We start from the raw sequence: 25,690 nt of genomic DNA on the forward strand, positions 1-25,690 counted from the left end.
CCTTTACTGTATTTTACCTTTCAGGAGAACATATCAACATTATTAGGAATTAGCACCTCAGCTGTGCAAAGGTTAAGTGTATTATGTCACCATGTGTACGTGTCCTTTTGTATCCATATTCATACATTCATAGTATGTTTGTGTTTGTTGTATCATATTTTTTTGTGGCAGCCCCTGCAGCATCAAATGAGAAAAAGTCAAAGAGGAAGATGAGGAGGGAGAGGAAGAAGTTAATGAAGAAAAAGTCCACTGATAGTTCGGAAAACTTAATGTCAGAGCTCCCATTCGCTCTGACCAGCCCCACCACATGGAAGGAGCTGGGATGTATGTATTAAGAGGCCTGACTTAATATCTTCTGTAACCTTTAGAGGGTCAGGTCTATTATTGATGACCTGATGGTGATTTCAGTTCATCTAATGTCCTTGCTCTGTAGTCCCCATCCCAGAAACAACCCAGAGAAAGGGAAAGAGGAAGAGAGGAGACAGCACAGGGCGAGTGGACAGTGAGGAAGATGGAGACAAAAAGAAGAAGAAGAAGGAGAGCCAACGACCAAACTACTTTATCTCCATCCCAATCACTAACCCACAGGTGAGTTATTACTCTACTCTTCTCTTACCTGTGTATTTCTAAGGGACAAGCTGGAGGCTCCACACATTTTATCCAACTATCTTGGGTTGATCACAGTTTTAACTTATTACATTATTCTGTGCAGAGATGGAAGTATCAGAAATTGATGAGGATTCACAGTAAATAAGCTAAAACGTATGTGATCATCACACTGATTCTTCATCCAGTTTTTTTCAAGCCACAATAAGTATGACAGTTCTACTGCCGTCCTCATCTGACCAGTAGCTTACTTTCTGGTATTAAAGCAGTTCTTTGTTTTCGTGAAGCTAATAAAATCAATGCTTGTTATAGTCGCTACTCTTTTATGCTATTATGACCTAGTAGAAACAGATGACTGTCGACCTTGTGGTCTCCTCATGTGTTGTCAAGAGTGAAGACGATGAGAAAAGCTTTTTCTGAATCCGTTTGAAATCTCCTTTTTGGTGAAAACTTTAGTCTCCTGACTGTTACTGAATTCTCTGTTTGACACCTCATGGTCTGTGTGTCTCAATCTCTGCAGGCAGCAAATCACTTAAGGAAAAACATTAAGCATTCGTTTACTTGACACCTAGTGACACTGAAATCTTATTGCTCATTGACCATAAAGCTCTTCTGAGGGAACATTGATTTACCCCATGGTGATCATGTATCGACGCCTCATCTGTAATGTTGAACTGCTGTAGCTGCCCCAGTTTTTTTTTTCCCCTGTGCTCCACTTTTACTCTCATCTTCTTTCCTCTGCTCATTAACACCAAACTTTTTCCAGGAAGGAGGGTTGGGGTGCTGAGGGAAGAGAGGAGGCTACTCACTGTGTGTGACACTGCTGCCTTAACGTAACTGATAATGATTGGAGGTGATTTTGTCCACCGACAGATAAGCTCGGCTGTGGCTGAGGTCCAAGAGGCCGTGCTTCAACAGGAGCCCCTAATGGCCAAAGCCATGATCCCCATCCCGACTCTGCATATCACGCTGTTAGTCACCCATCTCGCCACTCAAGAACAAATAGACCTGTGAGTGGACGCACATGCCAACACACACACAATAAACTCAGCAGAAACACACACGTGGGAAATGGTAAATGGGCTGCACTTATATCGTGCTTATCTGGTCTTATCGACCACTCAGAGCACTTAACAGTAAATGCAATATTCGCCCATTCACACACATACAGTATATTTAGGTTCATGTCAGTGCCCTGCTGCTTACATCACCTAATGAAATACAAGATACAGAGCATTGTTGAACAGTTACAATGCATGATACAATAAACAAATGAAAAACAGCCGGCTTTTTTTCAGGCTCTGGCTCTGATAAAACAAATGTGTCCATTTTTCATATTCTTAATTACAACCATGTTCTTCCTGATATGACATGTTGAGATGTCTGCAGAGAAAGGGTCAACAGGCCTGAAAATTACAAAGCAATTCATATTGATATACTACTACAATGTTTTGTACAAAGAAGCAATGACATCACAGCACAGACAGTTGTATTCAGTGCACGACAGTGTTTGTGTAACTTCAGAGGATGCTCTATCCAGTGATTGACTTCATTATATTGTTCTAAATAGCAGAAAATTACGACACAAACGCCTGCAGTTTTACTGATTTTTGTTTTCAGAGACAGTGGAAGTGAAATGTGTAGCAAATTGCACTGAACCGGATCCATACTGTATGTAATACAGAAACAACAACATTGACACGAGTCATTACCTAAATGTCAAACAGCCCATTAGCTGGCGAAAGCAGGGCTACCAGCCGGTACAGTTCACCGTTCAAATGTTCAAACAAAACAAAATCCAATACTGGTGCTTGTATATCCATAAAATGAATTGCAAGAAACCATTTCACAAGTACTGTTTATATATTGCATTATTGATTAGTCCCTGCTATAATGCACCCAACTATCCATGTGGATGCAGGTCCATACTGATCGGCTTTTTGATTTACATGTACACATCCAAAGACGTGTGCTGGACATTTTTCTGCTACAGTGACAGGTTGTTTTGCCTCCTGTCTGTTCTGTGATGGCAGATGAAATGTGTTCCTCATAATCTTCCCTATTACTCACAGTTAAATTACTGAGCTTCAGTCAAACGATCTACCACTCCAATCAGACACAATCACATTTGCTCATGCGATTCCACCCCTTCATTGTGTGATGATGTGATAGTCTATCATATCATAGATGCTAGTATGATATGATAATGTGTCATCGCATCACAGATCAGATACTGTAGCTTCAGAAAGTCTTGCTGTGGTTGTGAACATACAGTCTGATGTTAGTGCTTGAAGACAGATGCAGTATCATTAGCATACTACATTAGATATTGCATGCTTCTGCTTCTGTTTTATCTCTGCCTATCAGCATTTCCTAGGAAAACTCTGAATTAGTGCTACACATTCTTCAAGTTTAGATTTAGGTCACTAACTGTGCCTTTTATTCCAATTTCAAATCAACAATCACACACAGCACTCAGTAAAATCTATTCTCAAATAAATTTCATATCTTACAATTTGTCTTCGTAAAAGTCAATTCAATTGGATATTACTTCTGAAATATTTATACTCGGCATAAATCTTGAATATTAGGTTTTTTGACATTTTGACGTTTTGTCATGATGAAATGTCTCATCTAAAACACACATTGTTCCTGAAACTAGTGTGTAAAAATCCCATCAATAAATATTACCCACATTGAGTGCTAATGCCTGGTGCAGGAATATTTATACTCCAGAGTGAAGTTATCACTCTATCGTTTCATAAGAAAGTGCTGAAAATGACAGAGGCGAGTTACAGTATGTGATGACTGCGATGCTTAATCTACATCAAGTAAAAGACTGTGTCATTAGTAATCACTATTCTAACATTATGTAATATAAGAGTGATGGATGGAGGGAGGGAGGCAGAGAGGGAGAGGATTAAGTTGTGAACTGGTGTGTGTGTGTGTGTGCGTGCATCATTGTGTGTTGGCTATATTCATGTGTATATTTCCTTTTAGAGCGGCAACCGTGCTGACCCAGGTCGAGCCGTCATTGGCCGAGCTGCTGGGTGGGAGGGACCTGGTGCTGCCCTTCTCAGGCATCGGTCATTTCAGGAAGGAGGTGGTGTTTGTTGGGCTGGCCCCCGGACAACACAGACACACACTGGAAAGCCTGGCAGGTCAGTAGCAAAATGTTTAGCTTTTCACATTGATGTATACTTGTAGGCTGTAAATACTGAATAACATTTTGTTTTGTAAATGGTTTTCATGCTGTTTTGTTAGAAGATGAATCAGGCTATTGCATGTTATTTTGGTACAGTACTTGTCTTTTTCTGTCCCTGTGGAGGGAGATCTGAACTTGGGGTCAGCTTAGGAGACCTGCAGCTGGTGGAAGGGTTTAGTGTCTTTCATAAGGACACTTCTTCAGGGTAGATGCTCGCTGTCCTGAAGGCTTTGCTAAGAGGTCACAGATTAGACGGCTTTGGGCTGCGACGCAAACTCTCACACTCTCACATTCTAAGTTCAGAGGTGGTCTAAGTCTGACTTTTGTCCTGGAGTGACTTGGAGATCAGGTTAAATAAGAGTTCTTGAAATAATCAACTAATAGAAGGGAGATAATTTAGCTCAACCAGGCCTTCAGCCCAGAATTAGCTGTTAATCTCTAATCCTTGAAAGTCAACCACATGCACTGATTGCCTATTGTGCAACTCCATCATCTTTCTTAAAGCAGCATAAGTGGTGAAATTTGCAAATTTTACATTTGCATTCTTTTTTCTTTTTTTTTTCTCCCAACCCACGAGTGTGTATGCGTGTGTGTTTGTGCGTGTGATACATCCACGTGTCCTCTTACATTTGTCCTTTTACATCATTATTCCTGACTGGGGGCTGAATGCAGAATCATTTGCGTGTATGTTTTTTGTGTTGTGCCTTAGGCAACAACATTAAGCCAACATTTCTAAGAGGATTCTCGCTCTGTTGCTCTCGTGACACCAACACACACGCACACAGGCCCAGTGTCACACACACAGATAGAGTAAATGAGCTCAAATGTATTTATTACTGTCAATTCCCACTCTAAACTATCAATTAGCTCAGCATGTGACCCACAGTTTGTCATTTGTGTCCAGTTATGCGGAAGTTGATGATGTCCATAAATGTGTATTAAATTGTCTGAACATACAGTATTTGAGCAGCACTGCATGTGGCTATTAGTGGTGGCCAAGCTGAGACCTCAAACGACATTTCAATTCAGCATGGGAAATACAACAGTTCTTCATAAAAACGTCTACAACCAGAGTTAAAAGGAGATTTTATTTTCATCTTATTCTTTATTTGTGTACGCTAGACCTTAAAGTTATCAGTTGGAAGTGCGTGCACATTTTCAGTGTTGATCCAGTGCGGCCAGTACATGACCAAATTACCAGAGGGGGTTCAGTCGAGGTGGGCGTATCATTCCACTTGAATTTGCAGCCTCTAATTGGATTTACATTTCTCCATCAAAGTTTCTGGGCCTCTCAGCAGATGTAAGAGGCAGACCCTCCATAATTGGCCCAGTCAAACGCAGTCAGCCCCAACCGTTGAGTGATTAACCATGTTCTGCAGTAAGGCTGGAGTGGGTCGAGAAAAGTATTAATAGAAACAGTTTTGCTCAAGAGCTCATGTAATCTTGACTTCTAGGAAAGAATGTTTTCTTGCGTGTATCAAACGTAGGACGACTGTAGTTTGGCTGTGAAACAGCCCAAAGCAGGAGAAATACAGCAGCACCTCTGTTTGTTCTGAGCACCGCCCTGTCTATGAATGTAAGTTTATGTGCTGTTGTCATGATAAAGGAATTTAAAATACAGAAGTCCTGTCCATATACTTGAATTCACAAACTTATTTTGCTAACTTTGATATTGAGCTTTTACCTCTAACAATGGCACTTTGCTTTGCAGCAGTTTATTTATATATTGCTCTTTTAAAAGTATTACGTGGCTTTGAAATACAGCTTATAAATTCTTGATATTATTACCATGTCTGGACCATTTATGTAAGTTAACAAAGAGCCTTTATAAAGACCGGAGCTTCCTGTCACAAACCTCCATTTATAATTGTGAGATGAAAAGCAAAGTGGCGATAAGAAAAGGTCATCAACAAAAAGTCCAGGTATTGTTGTTGAAAGAGTAAAATAAGGATGAGGAAGGAAGTCAGACTCTCCCGTCCTCTCGTCTGCGCTCTCCGCCACTGTTATTGATTATATACTAACCTTTCTCTCCCTTTACAGCTCGTCTTCTAAAAATACCTCTATGGTTTCCCTCTAAACCTCATCAGTTGGTGTGTGTGTCGTTATCTGTGCGTGTATGTCCTTGGAGCTTGTGCTTGTGCCCTTGTTTGTGTTTCTGTCTTTGTTTGTTTCTCCCTCTGACACACGCTCGGTCCTCTATTTGGGTCAGTCATTTTTATAAAAGTCCATAAATCAGGTTTGATTTAGGTAATGGGGAGAAAATATTAAAAATGATGTTATGGGTATGAAGTGATCTTGTGTCTCTTCTTATTCATACATGGTTACGTACTTTGTGTGTGTTTGTTGCAGAGTTGTTGCGACAGCGTTTTGAGGAGCAGGGTCTTCTCCAAGGTGGCAATCGTGGGTTTGAACCTCACCTGACCATGATGAAGCTGTCAAGAGCATCGAAACTACGATCTCAGGTATGCACATGGGCACTTCTGCAAATGTAAGCACTCAGGTTGTAGGTCATGGAAAAAATGTCTTTATATACTGTATGCTCAATATGTATAATACCTATGCCTCAACTGTTCGTGAATATCAACTTTAAAAAAGACATCATTATCAGTCCAGGCAGGGCTCCAGACTGCCCCTAAATGGAGGCATTTTGCCCCTGAAATTTGAGACGGCACAAGTAAATTTAATCTACTTGCACATGTGCAACCGGTGTGAAGGAGCGACTCAAACAATCTGGAATCTGTCATTACAGGTGGCAGGCCAATGTGTGTGAGGTAACAGCCCATAACATAATAATTTTGGCCAATAATGTAATAACTTTTTTTTTGGCCAATGATGGAATAAATTTCTAAATTATTGGCTGGTTATTATGTTAATGGCCTCGTATAAAAAACACTTTTGACATTAACTGGAGCTAATAATGTAATAATATACTATGTATCACTATATGTTATTTTTATTTTCAGGGTAGAAGATGTCACAGTTGTGAAATTATAAGTTCTGCGTTATGTTTAGTGATACATATATTATGAAGTTATTACATTTTTGGCCTTCATAACGTATTACAGAAACATGTGAATATTTGCCTTGCAAGTTGATTTACGCCCCTTAATTTTCTACTTGCGCAAAAGTTAGTCTGGAGCACACAGGATACCTTTTCCTGAGTCCACAATCTCATGCCACAATAGAAATCAGGATATCTCGTATAATTAGCTCAAGATGGCTACTACAACTAAATCTAACTGTGAGATTGCAGACGCCCTGGGCACATTGAAGTCAACACTGTGGGAACATTTTACCAAATCCCCACATGAACTAAAAATGATGTCCTCAAATTGCTGCAGTTTTAATGTTGAAGCACACTTTACACACAAAATCACAACAAAAGAAAAAAAGCAATTTCAGTCTTTGTTGAAACATGATGCGTGATTGTGTTTTCCACATGATCTTGCTCTCCCATAACAAACTGGCTGAGAGAGATGCCAAACAGCTGCAGTGTTTCACCTCTGTCCTCAGCCAGCCGACCTCTCTCTGTAAAATGTATCATCTAAATCATTGCTCCAGTCAAAACTACTAGAGGCAGTGACACACCTGCTGTGGTGTTTTCAAAGGAAACAATATGTGACAGTAAGCTGAGAACCACCTATGGTATTGGACTGAATTAGGATATGGTTTGAGGGGAGGAGAGGGAATATGGTGGTGTGACCAGGAAAATGGATATGGAAGTGACAAAGATAAATAAGGAGGAGGGGGGAGTGAGGGGTGGAGAGGACGGGAAGATAAGCAGAGACGAGCTGTGGACAGGAGGGGAGAGACAGAGGAAGGATAGCATCTATCTTTTAGCTTTTTCCTTTGACATCTGATGACATCTCATTCTGCTTGGCGCCCGCCGGCTACATTGTTATTCTCCCCTCCTCTATATATGTGTGTGTGTGTTTGTGTGTAGAGTTTTCTATGTGTCCAGAACGATTGTGCTTGTGTGACAAATGTGACATGACACCATTTGCTCCTGTGTCTCTCAGGGTATAAAGCGTGTGGACCCAGCCCTTTACTCCAACTATACTAACAAGTAGGTGCTTTGTTTTATTTTCATATAACTGGCAAAGTATCTAGGCAACCAAGTAAAAAAATGTTTCAGAGTTAGTCCTGTACATGTTGTGTGTCTGTCCTCCAGGTGCTCAACATCTTAGTTAATATTCTTACAGGTATAGTAATAAAGAAATACTAATGAAATCTATTTATAAGTTTGTCAGATTTGTGACTCACTGGTGTTTTGAAATCCACATCGACCTGTTTTTATTTGAACAGCATCATATTGTGTAATGTCATGTTTCCTGCTTTGTTGGGTTTTTTTTAGGATGAAAATAGACACATTGCCCAAGTAAACTGCTTCATTCAGTTATGTGGTTGTCAGTTTGAATTAGGGTGATCACTGCTGTAAAGTGGCTGTAATGACTTGACATGCACTGTGTCTGCTGGAGGCGTCAACACCGTCTCGGTCTTACATGTTCTCATCCACGTTTGCGCTCTGTCACTCAGGTTTTTTGGAGACCAGACGGTGGAGCGGGTGGATCTTTGTTCCATGTTGAAGAAGAAGCAACAGGACGGGTACTACCACACCGAGGCTTCACTGCAACTTGGTTAGTGCACACACCAACAAAGTGTGCGTGTGTGAATATGTGTTTATTGTATCTGCCTGTCTGTTATTGCACGTGACTGAGCCACTAGAGGGAGCTGTGTGCTGATGAGACGGTGAGTTGAGTGGGGTAAAATCAGCTTGGTGCAACATACTTTGGGGGTTATACATTTTTTATTAGTTTGTTTTTTGTTTTTCATCCTTGTCAGTGAGCTTGGAGGGAAGTCATCTGGGCTTTGCATTCTTTCATTCTGTGTCTGCAACTTCAGCAGATCTGTGCTTGAATTATATTTCCCACGCTGCATGATATAGGGGAGGGGGTAAGTTTGTGTAATGCTAAAAAAAAAAAACTTTCTGTGCTACTGCTTACCAGAAGTTAAAAGAGAGGCAATCTGGCCTAATTACAACACTGTGGGGATACTCATTTCCATTTTAGACATTACTGCCATGCTGGTTCTTTCAAAGGTTGGCACTGTGATTAAAAAGCAGCGTTAATGGCTGCTCAATGTGCAGTGAGATGTCAGTTAGTAATCTTAAACAGTTGCCGTAAGTGGGGTATGTATGTATGTATGTATGTATACCCCCAGTGTTCACTGTAGTATAATAGAGAGGTGTGGAGAAAATAGATGATTTTAATTGCAATTTCATATGGTTTTATTCTGACTGTGTTTAACTGTGCTGATAGAAGCAAACATTTGTTGTCACCTAGTTGTTGTCTTAGTTCAGAGTTGGAGCTTAACTGACTAGAGGACGTGCTCAGATCAGTGAGACTCCTGCACTACAGTTTAAAATTTGCTATAAATCAGATCAAAAATGTTGCAGAATTGAATCAGCAGATTTCTGTATTGTGTCTTTTATGTTTCCTTCTCATTGAGCTCGTGCAAGACCTGTTGTGGTGCAATTACATTATGTACATGTGTAGCCTCTCGTGAACTGGAGATGGCGCTGTTGACTACAGGAGGACTTATGCAGCCTGACAGGCAGTATCTTTGTGCTAAGGGTGTCTAGCTAAAGCTGGAGCCTTGTACCACATGCGAGGAGCTAATCTGCAATTTGATTCACATTAAGACAACAAACTTTTGAATATTGTATGGATGTGTCTCATTTACATGTTTGCTGAAAAGAAAAATGTCTCCATAATCACAGTTGACTGGCCACTTTGTGTTGAACATCAATCTGTTACTTCTGAAATGTCTTGCCAGTATTGTACTGTAGCATGATTCAGTGGGATTAGAGGCATGGGGCTTTTTAAGGATCTGTTCCTCTCTCTAAAAATGTTAGAGGAACCACGCCATCCGTTTTGTTTTGGCTGTAATGACATGAAATCAGTGACTGTATCTGCCACGGAAAAGCATGAATTGAGAATCCCTGCTTTGAACTGCTAACAGCCATGGTCTCTGATCACATTCACAGTATTTTATGATGAGCACAGCTTCAAAAGCCCACAGACACATTTAAAACAAACTACAGAGGAAAAAAAAAAAAAAAAGAGCTTGATTTGGATCTGTTTTTCACCATTATGGATTAAAATTGGCTGAAATTTAGAAAGACGTGTATGTGCATTTTCTTCTTTCATAATTACAAATAGCTACATAAATATACATGAATAAATGATCACATTGTTACCATGGAGTTAAGAGGATTATACCTAGACATTAGTACACATTAGCACATAGACCACACAGTATATAGTGGATTGACAGGGACTCCCCAAGTGCCACTGTCAAGTAGTTGCACTAATTGCTTTGTATACGGGTGTGTATACAGTATGTGTGTGTGTGTGAGTGTGAGCTGTCACCATGAGGGGGACTAGGCTGTCACAATGTTTTGTGGATCACTGGGCTGTCTGAGAGAGACAAAGAGCGACAGTGTGTGTGTGAGAGTGGGAGACAGAGCAGAGGGATGTTTACCTCACACTTCTCATCATCAAAAAGCCTCTGTTATTGTCAAGTGTTTTCTCCACCACAGTACATCCATATTTAAAATGCAAGAGTAAACTTCTTTTCTGCTCTCTGTAAGAGGAATTAAGTCTGTCATCCTCCACTCTATACGTTACAAAAGCTTTTTAAACTGCGGCTGGGTAGATTTCAAAAGAAGAAATACAACAGTCGTTGTCCTCTTCTCTACATGAAACGCTGACTACATAAAGAATAAACACATCATTGCTCAGTTCAATTTATTTGGTTTTTCCACTACAGTGTTTTTGGTCTGGAAACTTATGGTTGGATAATGTTTAGAAGTAACTAACCGACACTGCAGAGACAGTTTTCCATCTTTGACTCTTCACTGTTTCTTTTACTTGTGCTGTGTTTTAACACGATGTCTCAGATTTCTAATGGGTTTATAAGAAAGTAATAACAAAGACAGTAAACTCACTGTTCATCACTAGGAGACATGCTTGTTTCTTGCACGATCCCATCCCACTCTGTCTGTTAAATCACCAAATGAAGGCATCTCAGGAGAGCCGTAGGAAATAAAAGGAAATTCAAAGCTTACAAGGGCTTCTTAATACTGTACAATAACCCCCAAAGTCACCACCAGGACATTCAGTAGAATAAGTAAGATAATAAACAACCAAGCTGATTGGTGTTTTAAAGTTGTGGTCTTTGAGTTGATACATAGTGACTTTCATAATGCACCAAAATTGAATCAAATAGCACATAATTCCATAAAGACGTGCGGCTTCAAAACGGCCAACATTCACACTAGAGCTCTAAGTCTCTGTAATTTGAAGCCGACACATAAATGAGGCCATGCACTCTCTACTGGAAAGCAATTACTCAGCCAGCACGCAGCAGTCTTATTGCTCATTGAAAACAATGATGCAGCAGGGAATAAAGCATTGACTCCTCATTGACAATTCAACAGATCTGACTGAGAAATTGCTAATAAGATGAATTATTTTAATTACTCTGCAATTTATTGCATATTGTTAATTTCCACTAAGTTCTTCAATATAAATTGATCCATAATAATATAATGTAATAGTATTTATTATGACCTGCTGTGTTGTTGGAAGTCTTGGAAAACATAGTTTTATCTTCTAAACTGCACCAGTGAGTTTGATGGTGCTACTTACATGATATCATCCTCATGCTGTGTAAATTACACCAGAAAAAGCGATGGCTACACTCTAACTGAGTCTTGGTGGGTTTATCCTCTCCTCTGCCTCACAGCGCGCTGCTGAGGGTCAGGGTGCTGGTTGTGGTCAGTGTCTGATTTTGTGTGTGAGTGTATGTTAATCCCACAACCCACTGTACAGCATAATCCTCTACAAGCCCCCTGATACACAATCCTGTTGGGTGTGTGTTTGTGTGTGGAGATCAAGGAGGAGGCCAGAGTTTACAGACTGAAGGCTGATAGGACAAGATACTTTTCCTGGATGTTCACAGATCAGCCGTAACATTAAAACAGGCGACTAGTTTTAATGTTGTAACTGATTTGTTTGTTTTATTTGAGTAAAACTGTGAAAAATTATTGGCACTGCAAATTAAATTCGTAATCTAACTACTAATGATCCAGACTGAACTCTTAAAACAGCCCGCGGATATACACCAATCAGCCATGACGTTAAACCAGTCACTAATTTTAATGTTATGACTGCTCATTTACGTAAGTTCAGGTCCTGAAACTCTTGAGGCAATTTTGTCAGAAATACAACAGAATAGCAACTGTTTTATCTGTTCAAGAAGCTCATGTTGTTTGAACATAAACTGGTGGTGAGATAAAATTATAAAAAGTAACGCTGGATTAGGGTTGATAAGTGTTATTTCCCTCACTGAATTGGCTGATTGTTTTCTCAATTATAACAGATAAACTATTTAGTCCATAAAATGTCAGAAAGTAGTGACAGAAAAAGATATAGAATTGAATCCAGCATGTGAAGTTCTCCTCCTAACGATGCTGAAAAACACTTTCAAACCTGCAGCTTCAGGAACAAGCTGTGAACACAACATTGACATCAACATCTTATTAGTTCACATGGTTGACTTGTTAGCCAACAGTTGTGTGTTTACATACATCCAACAGTTTTCCCTGTCCAGTATTATTTGTCTTTTAATTCTGGTTTGGTCTCCACCCACTCCTGAGGACAATATATGGATCTGTAGCTGCTAATGCTCTTTGCTGTTTGTATTTTATTGTTGCACTAATATAACTTTGTCAATCTGTACATTTTTTCAGTAACACTTTATAACAAGTACACACTATTAAGCATTAGTTAAGCGTTAATAAATACTGAATTTGCATGGATGCTCATTAGTATGTAGTTTATAAATACACTTAGTGCTTATCAATGATGAGAAAAACATGTTTAACTGTGTTTAGAAACTACATACTAATGAGTACTCATGTGTTATAAATGAATCAGATATTATGAATCAGAATATAATCAGAACAGAATCAGAAAAGTTTTTATTGCCAAGAGCAGTAAAGGTCACTTTATAGCACAAGGAACTTGACATGGCGTCAGATGCAAACAAAAAAGGTACAAAAAGTAAAATAAAAAATTAACCTATAACCCTATAACCCTTTTTTCGTCTCTTTTCTGTGTAAGACAGGATGGGAAATATTGTGGTGCTTGGTCGACCTCTCTTTAGACAGATGGATGAGAGTTAATTGCTTAGAACAATGTTGCTGCTGCTGCTCTGTAGGAATGCAATGTTAATGTAAGCAGAAGAATGTGTGTGTACATGAGATAGATGATGCTCATTACTCATCGTGTCAATTCAGAAGGTATTTGTTGGGGAAACTGTGAGCAATGTAAAATTGTTTTCGATTTATTTTGCCCAAGAATGATGTTGCAGCAAGAGGACATGTGGCGCTCGGTACTGTACACCGAAAGACTGATGGTGAAATTCCAGGATAAATGGACAGTGTGTGTTAAGTGATACTTAAACTGGTCAGTAAACTCTGACTGGAGTAACAGCTCCAGTTGTCATGATCTATTTCTATTAACAATATAAAGCTCTGACACTGACTGCTATACATACAGATACATATGAAGACATATATAAGGAGCCCACAGACACAAATGCATAGACCTCAAACAGAACTGATGGATGTGGATTGTTGCTCTGTGACCTTTTGGTATTTCATTGAGATAAGGTCACTCACTCCTGTACACAATGTTCACTGTGGCTTTTTCCAGAAGAAAAGAGTATTCAGTCCATGAGTGTCAGATGATGCAATGTGCTAATTTGCATGTAAATGGGCTAATTTCTCTCATCAGAAATACAGTATCACACGACTGCAACACTTGAAGGGTGCAGATTAAGTGGGCTTTACAGTTTTCAGGGATCATTGATGTCTTAAATGTAAAAATCTAGTGTGAAATTACTAAACCAGAGTTTGTTGTACGGTTGCTGGTTTTACAGATGCCCCACCTAAAGACAGAACCGCTCAAAAATCAATTATACAAATATCTGTGTGGAAAATTGGTTTAAAAATACAATTTTAAATTCAAGAACTCTGTAGTGTTATAGTTAATTGCTTCTTGGGATTAAGCAGCTCATTTGCATATTCTTTCCACATTGGGAAATAAAAAGAAGAACCTATGAGCCATATGATTAAGACTCTATCTGCTATGGCTTTAAGGCGTCCCTCATAGATAGATTGGCACATCACCACTGGCTCTGTTCCTAATAATTAATGATATTGGGTCAACTCTAAAACTCACTCACCCCTTTCTCTGTTATTTTATTGGAGTGATAAAGAATCTGAATTAGTTATTCATTAGGGGCAGCGTCTGAATCTGGTCTTTGTTGTGAATTGTGGATCCATCTCAGGCCACAGGAACATTGCCAAAGTTTGTTTGGTGAGGGCAGCATTCAGACAAGACAGAGGCTAAAGTAATTTCATGTTCTGAAAAGCACCACAGGATTATGCAACTGAAGAACATGCTCTTTAAAGGGAAGAAATATTAGCGGCAATCCAACAACTAGAGAGCTATTCTTAGAAATAAATTAAAGGGCCTTGATTAAATGCGCACCGCAACAAAGGGACTCTCAGCCGTTGTACTGGGCCTGACGCAGGATGTCTGCTGATGCTGCATTCACATCATATTGTTAAGACTGTAATTACGAGCAATCGAGTTGGAAGACACGTTAACGGCAACCTGTCCGCCAGCCAGTCTGTGTGGTGACAGTCACAGATACTGTATCTCCCACTCAGTGAAAAGAACCATTGAAGTGTTAACAAACCACCGGGAAATTGTCGCCTACAGCAGTGATACAGTTGAATGTAATTTAAAGGAACTATACAGTTATTGATTTGATTTCACTAATGCGTAATATCACTGGTAAAAATACAAGATTGCAAAACAAATAGAATGTGTAGTTTCCTATAAAGATGCTATCAGGTCCCTGATAATGCTCCTTAAATATCAATAAAGCAACAACATTAGAGTGTATACTTAGTATCCTGGTGTGTTATCTTGCGTTGATATCTAAATCTGCATTGAGTGGAGCAATGCATGACAACTCAGTGCTTGCAGTAGCGAATGTTAAGAGGATAGAAGAAGGGCTGGAGTGAGATTAAGTGGATGAGAGAAGACAGGAGGCAGAGAGAGTTGGGCTAGAGACGAAGTAAGAAGCAAATAAAGCGGCAGCGACTAAGTGGACCAGAGGACAGGAGGACATATGAGGGAGATCGAAGAAGATAGAGCCAGGAATAAGGGAGATTAAACAAGAGTGATAAATGAGTGTGGGAAAAAAGAGGGGAAGACACTTGGAGAAGCAGTGGAATTAAACAGATAGCCAGGATGAGAGGAGGCAATAATGTGGCCACTGGCTAGACAGACGGCAAGAGAAAATTGAGAGTCTGAGAGAAGGTGACATTAAAGAGATGAGCGAATTGAAGTCTGATATTAAACGGCGGGTGAAGGAGGAGAGGCGTGGGGGCGTCATGGGTCAAGTGAAGTAGAAATCAGACCGCATGATGGAAAAAAAGAGAGAGGGATAATAGTAGAGTACAGTGACAGGTGGAGGAGGACGCTGGATGAACTGTCGCTCAGGTTTTCTGTGTCAGACATGAACAAAGTCAACCCAAACCAATCAAAATGTTTCTGTTTCTCATATCTGTCTGGCTGACTCTAAATATTTGATTCTAGTGCTGATCAGTTTTAATATTTATTTACATCAGTTCTGTCAAACACTTAAATAGCAACTCTTTTTTCCTGCAGCACATGAACACTGTCACTTGGCATCAGGAAACTTCATCAAGCAACATGTTTGTCCTCCTATCTGTCTTCATAATGAGTTCCCCTCAAATCCATTTAAGTTAAAGTCTTATCTTGGATGTTGGTGGGTTGGTTTGTTGCTCTATTCTGATTATGTTTGATTTGATTGTTTGATTATTAGCTATGCTCTCCCACAATACAAAATTATTATGATACCTGTGGGATAGTTCAGTTTTTCTGAAGCGGGATTGTATGAGGTACAAATGGCCCCTAAGTACAATATCTGCCCCAAGGTGGAGCCCCACTATACGCAACAATATCGCAGTCAATTACATTGGGTCGCTCCGTCAGGTATGCATGTCGGGATACCTAACGCTCACCTTAAGAGTCTGATCCAATCAGCTGATAGGTGGAGTGATAAATGAGTATTGTACTGAGGGGCCATTTGTACCTCATACAACCCCACTTCAAAATAACTGAACTATCCCTTTAAGCCACAATCAGGCCACAATACAATTTTATTGCTATGTTGTAATCATTTTTCAATATCCTGAATATTGCAATAGCACATTGTGATGCATTGCGAGTTAATACCATTTTGCCACTGCAAAAATATGTCCAAAAAGGAAAACTGTGTCAACATCTGTTCTCTATCTAATAAGATAAAGTTCTCAATCTGTTCATCTCACTGAAATCTTTTTTGTTTTTCTTGCAAAATGGGGCTGTCAAGCAGACAGGCTGACCAACACAGACAGAAAAATACTCTACTATATTGGTGCCAAAAAACAGTTTGTATTTGCTACAGTGTATATATATATAATAAAAGATCAACACTGAGTCGATAGAATCGATCGTCGGGGGGGGGGGGGGTCTAAAAAAAAATGGTCTAAATTGCCGGTACACTTGACTAAAACTTTGGAAAGGAGCGCGGCACTCAATGAGTTAAATATTAGAAATCAAGCGTATTGAAATAAGCTCCACTCATGTGCCATTAAACCAGGGCAGAAGAGGGCGCAACATGATGATGTCATTAAAGCAACACTATGTAGGATTCGTGGTAGCTACTGCTCTGGTACTGTGTCTTCCCCAGAGAAGCACAGTAGCCTATGTGAATTTGTTGCCAGTGCCATTGCCGTCGGTGGCACCATTCATCCTATCAACCATTTTTCTGCCGCTTCAATGAGTTTAGAAATATTATTTTAAGGTTGAAAAACGACATAGTGTTGCTTTAACAGAGGACCAGTCAAACGTGGAAATAGTGATGGAAGTATGACATTTCTGTTTTAGCCAGCTTTTTTTATACAGATGAATGGAAGCAATTTTAACGATTATACAAAATAACTGTGATTAGCTGTTTAGATTTTGGTAGTCAAATGTCACAGTGACACCACAGTTTTGTGAAAGTGGAAATATAGACAATCCTTGAATTTGCCATCTATCTTTCTCACTCAGTCTCTGTGCACTGTGGCTCTTTAACAGGTACTCAGCGGTATTTTCAAGGTGGTTTTCATGTTGATTTAAGCTCTGTGTAAATATTAAATGCAGCAAACATAGAAGGTAACAGTTGGACATGCAGTTCTTTGTGGTTACACCTGATTGAATTACTGTAGCTTCACCCAATGACTGAATGACTTGTAGAAATGCTACAGTACCAGGTGTGTCGCACACAGCCTCAACATTATTCATCACATATACGCAGGTGCTTGTTTTTGTTTTACATCACTGCTTATGTTTCTGTGTCTTTGTGCATGTTAGCATGTCTGGAGTAAATTATTCATTAGTCTTATGATAAGCACTAAGCCATACCAGGAAGTCCCTGTTATCTGCAGCATGCAGTTGTCTTCTTCTCTTTGGGTGCATAACCTGTCTTGTGACTAAGTACTGAGGCGACGTGAGCCGACCTTCAGCTAAACAAAGTCAACACTGTTGCGGTGTTTTTTTTAAAAGCGTCTCTCTGTCTGCATTGTAGGGCTTAAATGAAAGCGGTGTGTCTATTAAACATTAAACAGATCCTCACAAACTACATTACAGCATGAAACATCATTTTCTTCCAGTTGAATAGTGACCAAAATGAGCCACAGTTGGACGTAATCGCGGAATTGGCCAATTAAAACGGAATCTATTTTTAACGTGGAGTATTGTGGTATTTGACATAATTTGACCAAAATGCTGTTTTCATGTGGAAGAGGAACGTCTGGGGAAAATTGCACAGAGGGAAGCAAATCTGGGTGGTACTTGATTATAGTGCAGTGTTACGTTGCATCATGCAGTATTTGTTCTTAAGGTGTGGAGGAAAAGTGTTGTTTGTTTGGTACCTCAATTAATTTAAAGTAATTTCTATTTAATTTGTGTTTAGTGTTTTGGGGAGTAAAATAGGAGTAAAAAAACAGAATTCCCCAAAGATTGAAACGGAAAAAAATGAATTTGGGAAAAAATAAAACTGAATTTGGCAAAAAAAAAAAATATATATATACTCTATATTACCAAAAGTATTCGCTCACCCATTCAAATGATCAGAATCAGGTGTCCTAATCACTTGGCCTGGCCCCAGGTGTATAAATTCCCTTAGTTCCAGTGAAAGGAACTTTGAATGCTTCAGGTTACCAAAACATTTTGGACGATTCCATGCTCCCAACCTTGTGGGAACAGTTTGGAGCGGGCCCCTTCCTCTTCCAACATGACTGTGCACCAGTGCACAAAGCAAGGTCCATAAAGACGTGGATGACAGAGTCTGGTGTGGATGAACTTGACTGGCCTGCACAGAGTCCTGACCTGAACCCGATAGAACACCTTTGGGATGAATTAGAGCGGAGACTGAGAGCCAGGCCTTCTCGACCAACATCAGTGTGTGACCTCACCAATGCGCTTTTGGAAGAATGGTCAAAAATTCCTATAAACACCCTCCTCAACCTTGTGGACAGTCTTCCCAGAAGAGTTGAAGCTGTAATAGCTGCAAAAGGTGGACCGACATCATATTGAATTCTATGAGTTAGGAATGGGATGGCACTTCAGTTCATAGAATGAGTAAAGGCAGGTGAGCGAATACTTTTGGTAATATAGTGTATCTACAGGGCCCTACAAATGGTTTATGAAAGTAAACTGAGAGATTCCTGTGTGTACAGGGGTGATCAGTCTGTGCTCATTAACGTATACGTTCAGTATAACTGACGTTTAGTAGCATTTGTGTCTCATCAATGACAACACTTAAGCCCTACAAATAGCAGTCATCACAGATGTGTGTGTGTGTGTGTGTGTGTGTGATGGAGCCAGTGTTTGTGTGTGAAGTGGCAGCTGTGAGCTGAATGCTGCTGTTGGAGACAGGGCTCCACTGTCTACCCTCCCAGCTGAGCTCAGAGCACCATGCACTACAATGCGTGCGTGTGGCTATTTGCTTTGACTCCACCTTCCTCTTCACACTCCCTTACTTCCTCCTTACCCCGTGGTCGTAATCCCCCATTAACCCTGCAGAGTAGAGATGTGCTTTTAACCGGCTCAGTTGTTTGTTTGTTTAGTTTTTTTGCTCACGAGGCTACAAAGACAGACGCCTGCCCCTGACACTGGTGGAGATTCACTGTGCGACTCAAGGACTCATCAGCAGAGCTCCTGAAGGAGGCTGTTGAAAGGGTTTTAACCAGGGCCTTGTGAAAGCAGCAGCTCTAATCACCCTGCAACCTGCATCCTCATCTCATCAGACAGCTACACAACGATGGGAACAGAATCCTTATGTTAGGAACTATACTCACATGGATTCCTAGCTTTTTATACTTAAAGGGACAGCGAGGAGTTTTGGAAAGCGAAGTGTTTTCACACTACATTTACCATGAGCCTCCGCGCGCACGGTGAAATTCTTGGACCGGCGCAAGATGGACGTCTTGGCAAGAATGTTTTCATTCATCAAGAAGTAAAGTCGGAGATTCAAAGACAATCACATACCATCGTAGTTCCGTCCATAAACGGTGATCGGCGGCGTTATTCCCATGACCCGCCGGGCAGCGTCCGCAAAACCGAAAGTAAGGAAACACTGGTCGGCTCGCCCAGCATTTCCACCACTAATAATAATAACAAAATAACGATAGAGACAAAACAATATATTTATTTAAAATGGAGCCATTAACAAGTTTGGGTAACGTAGATTCATCCACATTAATATGATACTTTTTTATTGTCGCGTAATTTTTGATTCTGCCGATGGAGAAACTCCTCGTTGTCCATAGGTTTATTGGCAAAATACTATTTGTAGAAGTGTATAATCGCTATAAACTTAAATTTGTTTGGTTTTCGTAGCCTTATAATAATTATTTTATATATACATATAGCGAGGGTCTTGCTTTAGAGAGTGTTGCCGTCTTGCGGCGCCATGTTTGTACAGTAGCCCGAAAGGAAAATCCAGCCAACCAGAGAGCATGTTTCGTGAGTTTTACGTTCATGAATAAACCAACAAAGAAGAAGGCAGAAGGAAAGAAGGAGTAGGAAACAGCAGACATATCGTAAAATGGCTTAGATCTTCACCTCATCGCTCCAAGCTCCTGAAATACTCGTCGTCCCAGTCCTGGTTGTTTTGTCCTTGGAGGCCCCCGTCACTTTGCCGACGGGAGGGGTGCGTGCAAGTGAGAGCCCCAAACTAGAATCTGAACGCTGGATGTCACGCACCCCCCATTTTACACACTGGACCTTTAATGTTGCCATTGGCTAAGTCATTCATGACTAATACCTCTTGTTGAGCCTAAACTCTAAATGTGTTTCCGTGCCAGTGCAGATGGGAGGCAGACTGGTTTTTGCTTTGTTTGGTGATGACCACGCAGCCTGCCTTCAGGGAGTGACAGCTACGATGCAGGTAGTTGCAGAGCTTTGTAGTGCAAATGGGCTTAAAGTCACATTTCCACAGATACATTTGCATAAGTAGGTTTTTGGAATAAATTGTACTTGCACTTAAACAGAATCCCTAAGGTCACATTCTGCTGCACTGCTCTGCTTTCTGCTTTTTACATCAGTTTCAGTCAGGGAAGGAACTCCAGAGAGGTTTACAGTCTGTTTTAGCTCTTTGTTTTCAAACGGCCCAATATTGCTTTTCACCAATTATTGAACAATGTTACAGCAGAATAATGTAAAGTAAAGCATTTGTTTTTCGGGGGGATTTCCTCTGTCAGAGCAGAGTTTTCAATCAGCACGAGCCGCTCAAGCTGGCGGCTACACTGAGCTCCAACTGTGAGGACTCATTTGAGATCATTACATCAGAGTGCAGTGCAGAGCTGAGCGAGAGTAGGAAAGTCTGCTTTTTTAGGCGCTACAATATATATTACATCCAAATTGCTCAGCCTGTCTGATTACACAATCCCTCAGGCAGCACTGACTGAGGCATGGTAATTCATATTAATGAGAAGAGAGAGAATTGATCATGGATACCAGGCATCAGACTGATGTATAGCGTCAAAAACAGACTGAGTCACTCGCTGTGTGCTCGCGGGTAATTCTTTCCTATTCAAATGTTTTCACAAAGTGTTTGACAGGTGACGTTAAACAAGGAGCAACAAGTGAAAGACACCTCCTAAACAAATAAATGAATCCCTTATTTTGGAGGTCAAAGATGAGACAAGAGAGAACTAATGATGGAAGCTAATGTGAAAAAAAAATCAAAATAAGTAGAAATAAATAATAAGTGGCACTACTTAACAAATTAGTTCATGAAATAAAAGAAATAGTGAAAATGGCTACCACAGGTTGTGTAACAATGTAGTTTATCATTCTAAAAATCCTCACATTCAGAAAGCAAACATGTATGTGATGCATATGAGGCATTTTAACACCTGAGACACTCAGTTCATTAGCTGCCAGTGAACCAGTAGAATTAAAGATATAGATATCCTCTACAGATATTTAAAAAAGCATTTTTGTTTGATAGCAAACTTGAAGTTGAAATTCACCGTCAGCTTGTTGGAGGAGGATGAATTAATCCGAGGCAGGTGGACTGACCTCATCCTGTCAGACCCACTGAGGTTCAGAATGTAAATCCAAGATGTATATGTTCCTTACATCTGCAGCATATTGTAAGTGCTGTGTTATAGCAGATAATATGAAGTGTTGATAATCTCCACGTGCGTCTCCATGTCCTCATGAGCCTGACTTTGGGACGTCTGTCTTTACTGCTGACCATCGCCTCCACCATAATCCATACTTAACCTTGGAGCCGACCTATATGTAACAATGAATTCGATTTTTTTTTCTTTCTATTCCTTCAGAATATGTGTCGGTGAATACTAACATCATAAATCTCATGAATAACGTAGATGGATGCAGTAGCAGGCTGCAGCTGCCGGCCGTTCAACAACCATTATTCAAGCTACAGTGAGGAGTGTAGGTGGAGCTTACAGACCCCCTCCCCCCCTCCACACACACACACACACACACACACACACACACACTGTAGTGTCTGCCGTGTCCTCATATACCGCTCCCTTTTCCTCGGCCGTACACTTGCCACACTCTTGTGCTCTCTCTGTCTCTTTGGTGAATGTACGCTTACTGAAGCTTGCTCACACAGCAGAACACCCTTCCTCCTCTTCCTCTTCCTCCTCTTCTTCCTCCTCCTCCTCTTCTTTCTCGGTCCGCATCTAGTTACACACTTGTTATCTTATACACACCTCTCCTCCGCTTTTCCCCACTTAACACGTATAAAAAATGACACTCTTTTTTTGTCCCCTACACATACACACTCCGGCTCTCCCATTCTCTCTTTCTCCCTCCCTCTCCTACTCTTCCCTCCCTCTCCCTCTCTCTCTCTCTCTCTCTCTCTCCGACACACACCCCCTCCTCCCTGTGTCAGTGCAAAGTAGAGCGAGAGCAAGGAGCCACTCGTTCATTTTTTTCATTGTCTCCTGCCTTGCTCTGTCTTCTTCGGGGCTGCACAGAGGGAAAAAGGGAGGGTGGTGGTGTTTTTTTTTTCTCCTCCTCCCTTGCCTCCATCCACGCTGGGTCTGTCTGTCGTTTGAGGGGGGGGAGAAAGAGTGACACAGAGGGGAGAAGAAGACAGAGAGATAAAGAGTGGGAGAGACAGGGGGAAGAAGCAGGACTCTCGCTCCATCCGTCTGCCTTTTAGAATAAGGGGAAGGAAAAAGAAGGGGTTACAGCAGGGAGAGGGGAACAGGAGGAGAGGGAAGGAGGCGCCATGGGTCAACTGTGCTGCTTCCCTTTCTCCCAAACCGAGGAGAAAATCAGTAAGTGTCTCCTGCTCCTGTCTCCATGCGTGGGTGTGTGTTGTGGAGAGAATGTGTGCACGGCATGCAGTGTAAAAAATATAATCTACACTGTGTGTGTGTGTGTTGCTTTGTGTCAACTGTCTACATCTCTGATTGTATGTGACCTACAGATGGACAAAGAGTACATGCGTGTAAAAGAGAGTAAACATGCACTTCCCTTTGTGTGCAGTCCAGTGTTGTATATTTGTACAGTAACAGTCTGGATTGTGAGTTGAGAGATGAAACAGTTAAGACTCACTGACAGACTCAACTTCAAACCTTGTACTAATTAGATTTAGTTGATTGTTCCAGACAGTAAAGATGCAACTTAAAGGTGCTGTGTGGAGTTTTCAAGTAAACAAAAAAAAGTTGTGTTACGTCTTCTGTTTCTCAACAGAACACATTATGCATCCCTGAGGTCTAAAAAAAAAATCCTCTTCATATTCTCAACCATGCTCTGTGAACATCCATGCTGGCTAGCTTGCAGTTTTCTTCTTCGCTGCCTTTTTTTGACGCACTGCCATGCATCTCTGCACGTTACTGCCACCAGCGGTCGATGAGTGGAATGACATGGAACTGACAGGTTGTGAATCACTTGGAAATATGTGGCTTTGTAGTGCTGCTTCAGAACTCCGCTTTACATTTACATGACATTTACACATTAGGTGAGATTATTGTTGTAAATACCAAGTACTAAATCTATTCAGTAAGTGTGAGGGTAGGCATGATAGGGTGTTGGAGGTGTTAAATTGAGGAGCTGCTTCTCAGAAGAGTTGAATCCTAAGAGATTTGTGAAGATAGAGAGAGAAGCTCCTGCTTTAATAGTGTTTAGTGTCTTGTTCCACCGTTGAGGAACCACAGAACAGAGCAGTCTGGACTGTGATTGCTTTGTGTGTCCGGATGACGATACCAGACGCCGTTGCTCGAAGGAACGCAGGCTGTAAGTTTGAGTTGAAGTAGATGAGTGCAGATGCAGAAGTCACTCTGAAGGCTGCATTAGTGACTTGAATTTGATTCAGGCGGCCTTGGGGCTACCAGTGTAGGTCAATGAGGAGCAGAGAGACATGTGCCCTTTTGGGCTGATTGAAGACCAGACAGGCTGCAGCAGTCTGGGGCCATCTGTAAGGGTTTCACTGAGCGTGACCTAAGACATACAGCAGCTGTCTACAACGGAGTGCTTGCAAAATAACTTTCTGTTCCAGTCAATGTGTTCTTGATCCAGAAGATAACAGTATGACCAAGTCGTAATTTCTCAGAATTATCAGAATATTTCAGTGTTCCAGTTTCCTCTGTCTCCTTTAGTTGTTGCTGTATTGCTTTAGCACATAACCTGAAAGCTTGAGACAGTTGAATTTACATTCTTTTAATTGAAATACTCACATTCTGTCAGTGTGCAAATAGCACTCATTTCAAATGTCTATCTCCTGGACATGACATAGCTCACTGACATACTTTATGTATACATGTGGTTCACACGTCACACTTACCCCCATCACTCGCTTGTGTAAGTTGCATCCCATCATTTTGTACAGTGGCAAGGAAAAGTAAAAGTATGTGAAGTTTTCTGCATACTGCTTTAAAAAAAAAAAAAAAAAACATCATTGCAGGCCTGAAGTTTGCCAAAGAGCACCTTAACACTCCACAACACTACTGGGAAAATGTTTTGTGTAGCCTACTGATGAAACTAAGATTACATTTTTTATATTTTTTGTACATATAGTGTAAAAATGGCATGTAAACATCATGTCAGATGTACAGTGGAGGGGGCATCATGGTTTGGGGCTTTGCTGCCTCAGGGCCTGGACAGTTTGCCATCACCGAGGGCAAAATGACTTCCAGAGTTTATCCAGGCTTCCTTCAGGATAATGTCAGGGTGGCTGTCTGGTGACGCAGCAGGACAACGACCCTAAACATTGAAAGTGAATCTAAAACAGAGTGGCTTTAAAAACAGAAAATCCATCTTTGGGAGTGACCCAGTCAGAGCCCAGACCTGAATCCAATAGGGATGCTGTGGAATGACCTCCAGAGAGCCGTTCACACCAGACATCCTATAATAACATGGCTGAGCTGAAGTTGTCCTCTAAGGAAGAATGGTCCAAAACTCCTCCTGAGCATGTGTTCAATAAAGACATGCAATATTCAAACTGTTTTTGTGGTATTAGTGACTTAGATGTAAGTCAGATTTTATGTCACATTTTATGACAAATTAAATTAAATTAAATTATTACCATTTGAGGTGAAGTTGGAGAAACAGGATAAATCAGTCTTCAATTCTGAACAGTGAAGCTCAAATGCAAAACACTTGAGGGACTTTGAATAACTTCTCATGGATCACCCTCCATTTGTTCACGACCATGTGGTGCAGATTAGCCAGATATCTCCTCATCTCCACAACTACAACTTTCTCTGGATGACTTGTTTGGGCAGGATGTTGTTACACAACATCAGCGGATGGTTTGAGGAAAATTAAAATGGAGAAGGACCAAAGCAAAGACGCTCATTTTCCACTAGATGACAGAGATGTAGAGAGGAAACTGTCCGGTCTGCTTCAGCTCATAAGGAATGAAATGAGCTTGAGACGATAGTCACCGATGCAGCTCGCACTTTGATTACAGCCTGGAGCGGCGGCTTCCCTCCATGTCCTGTAGCAGATAATTGTTTGAACCGTTCAGCTCTGGTGCCACTTAATGTTTTAATAGTAGGATATGTGTTTTTTCAACGTTATTCCTTATCTACTAGTAAAACAAAAACAATACACAATACAGTATGTCATCTGACATATGGTATTCCACCATGTAATATGCTAATACGTCAGCTGCATTAAGTTGAAGTCACAC

General features: G+C 40.7%; 1 protein-coding gene across 4 annotated transcripts in view; it reads left to right on the plus strand.

Moving 5' to 3' along the window:
• Positions 1-25,690, plus strand: part of akap7 (A-kinase anchoring protein 7) — a 46,047-nt gene that overhangs the window by 1,474 nt on the left and 18,883 nt on the right. For all 4 annotated transcript variants that reach the window (XM_084000589.1, XM_084000591.1, XM_084000590.1 and 1 more), the window contains 7 exons: positions 172-324; positions 434-588; positions 1,480-1,616; positions 3,607-3,767; positions 6,161-6,273; positions 7,831-7,877; positions 8,348-8,448. In XM_084000589.1, coding sequence (XP_083856715.1) covers positions 172-324; positions 434-588; positions 1,480-1,616; positions 3,607-3,767; positions 6,161-6,273; positions 7,831-7,877; positions 8,348-8,448 — 867 coding nt within the window. The remainder of the gene's footprint in view (positions 1-171; positions 325-433; positions 589-1,479; positions 1,617-3,606; positions 3,768-6,160; positions 6,274-7,830; positions 7,878-8,347; positions 8,449-25,690) is intronic.

This window comes from Trachurus trachurus (genome assembly GCF_905171665.1).
Source record: "Trachurus trachurus genome assembly, chromosome: 24".
NCBI lineage: Eukaryota > Metazoa > Chordata > Actinopteri > Carangiformes > Carangidae > Trachurus > Trachurus trachurus.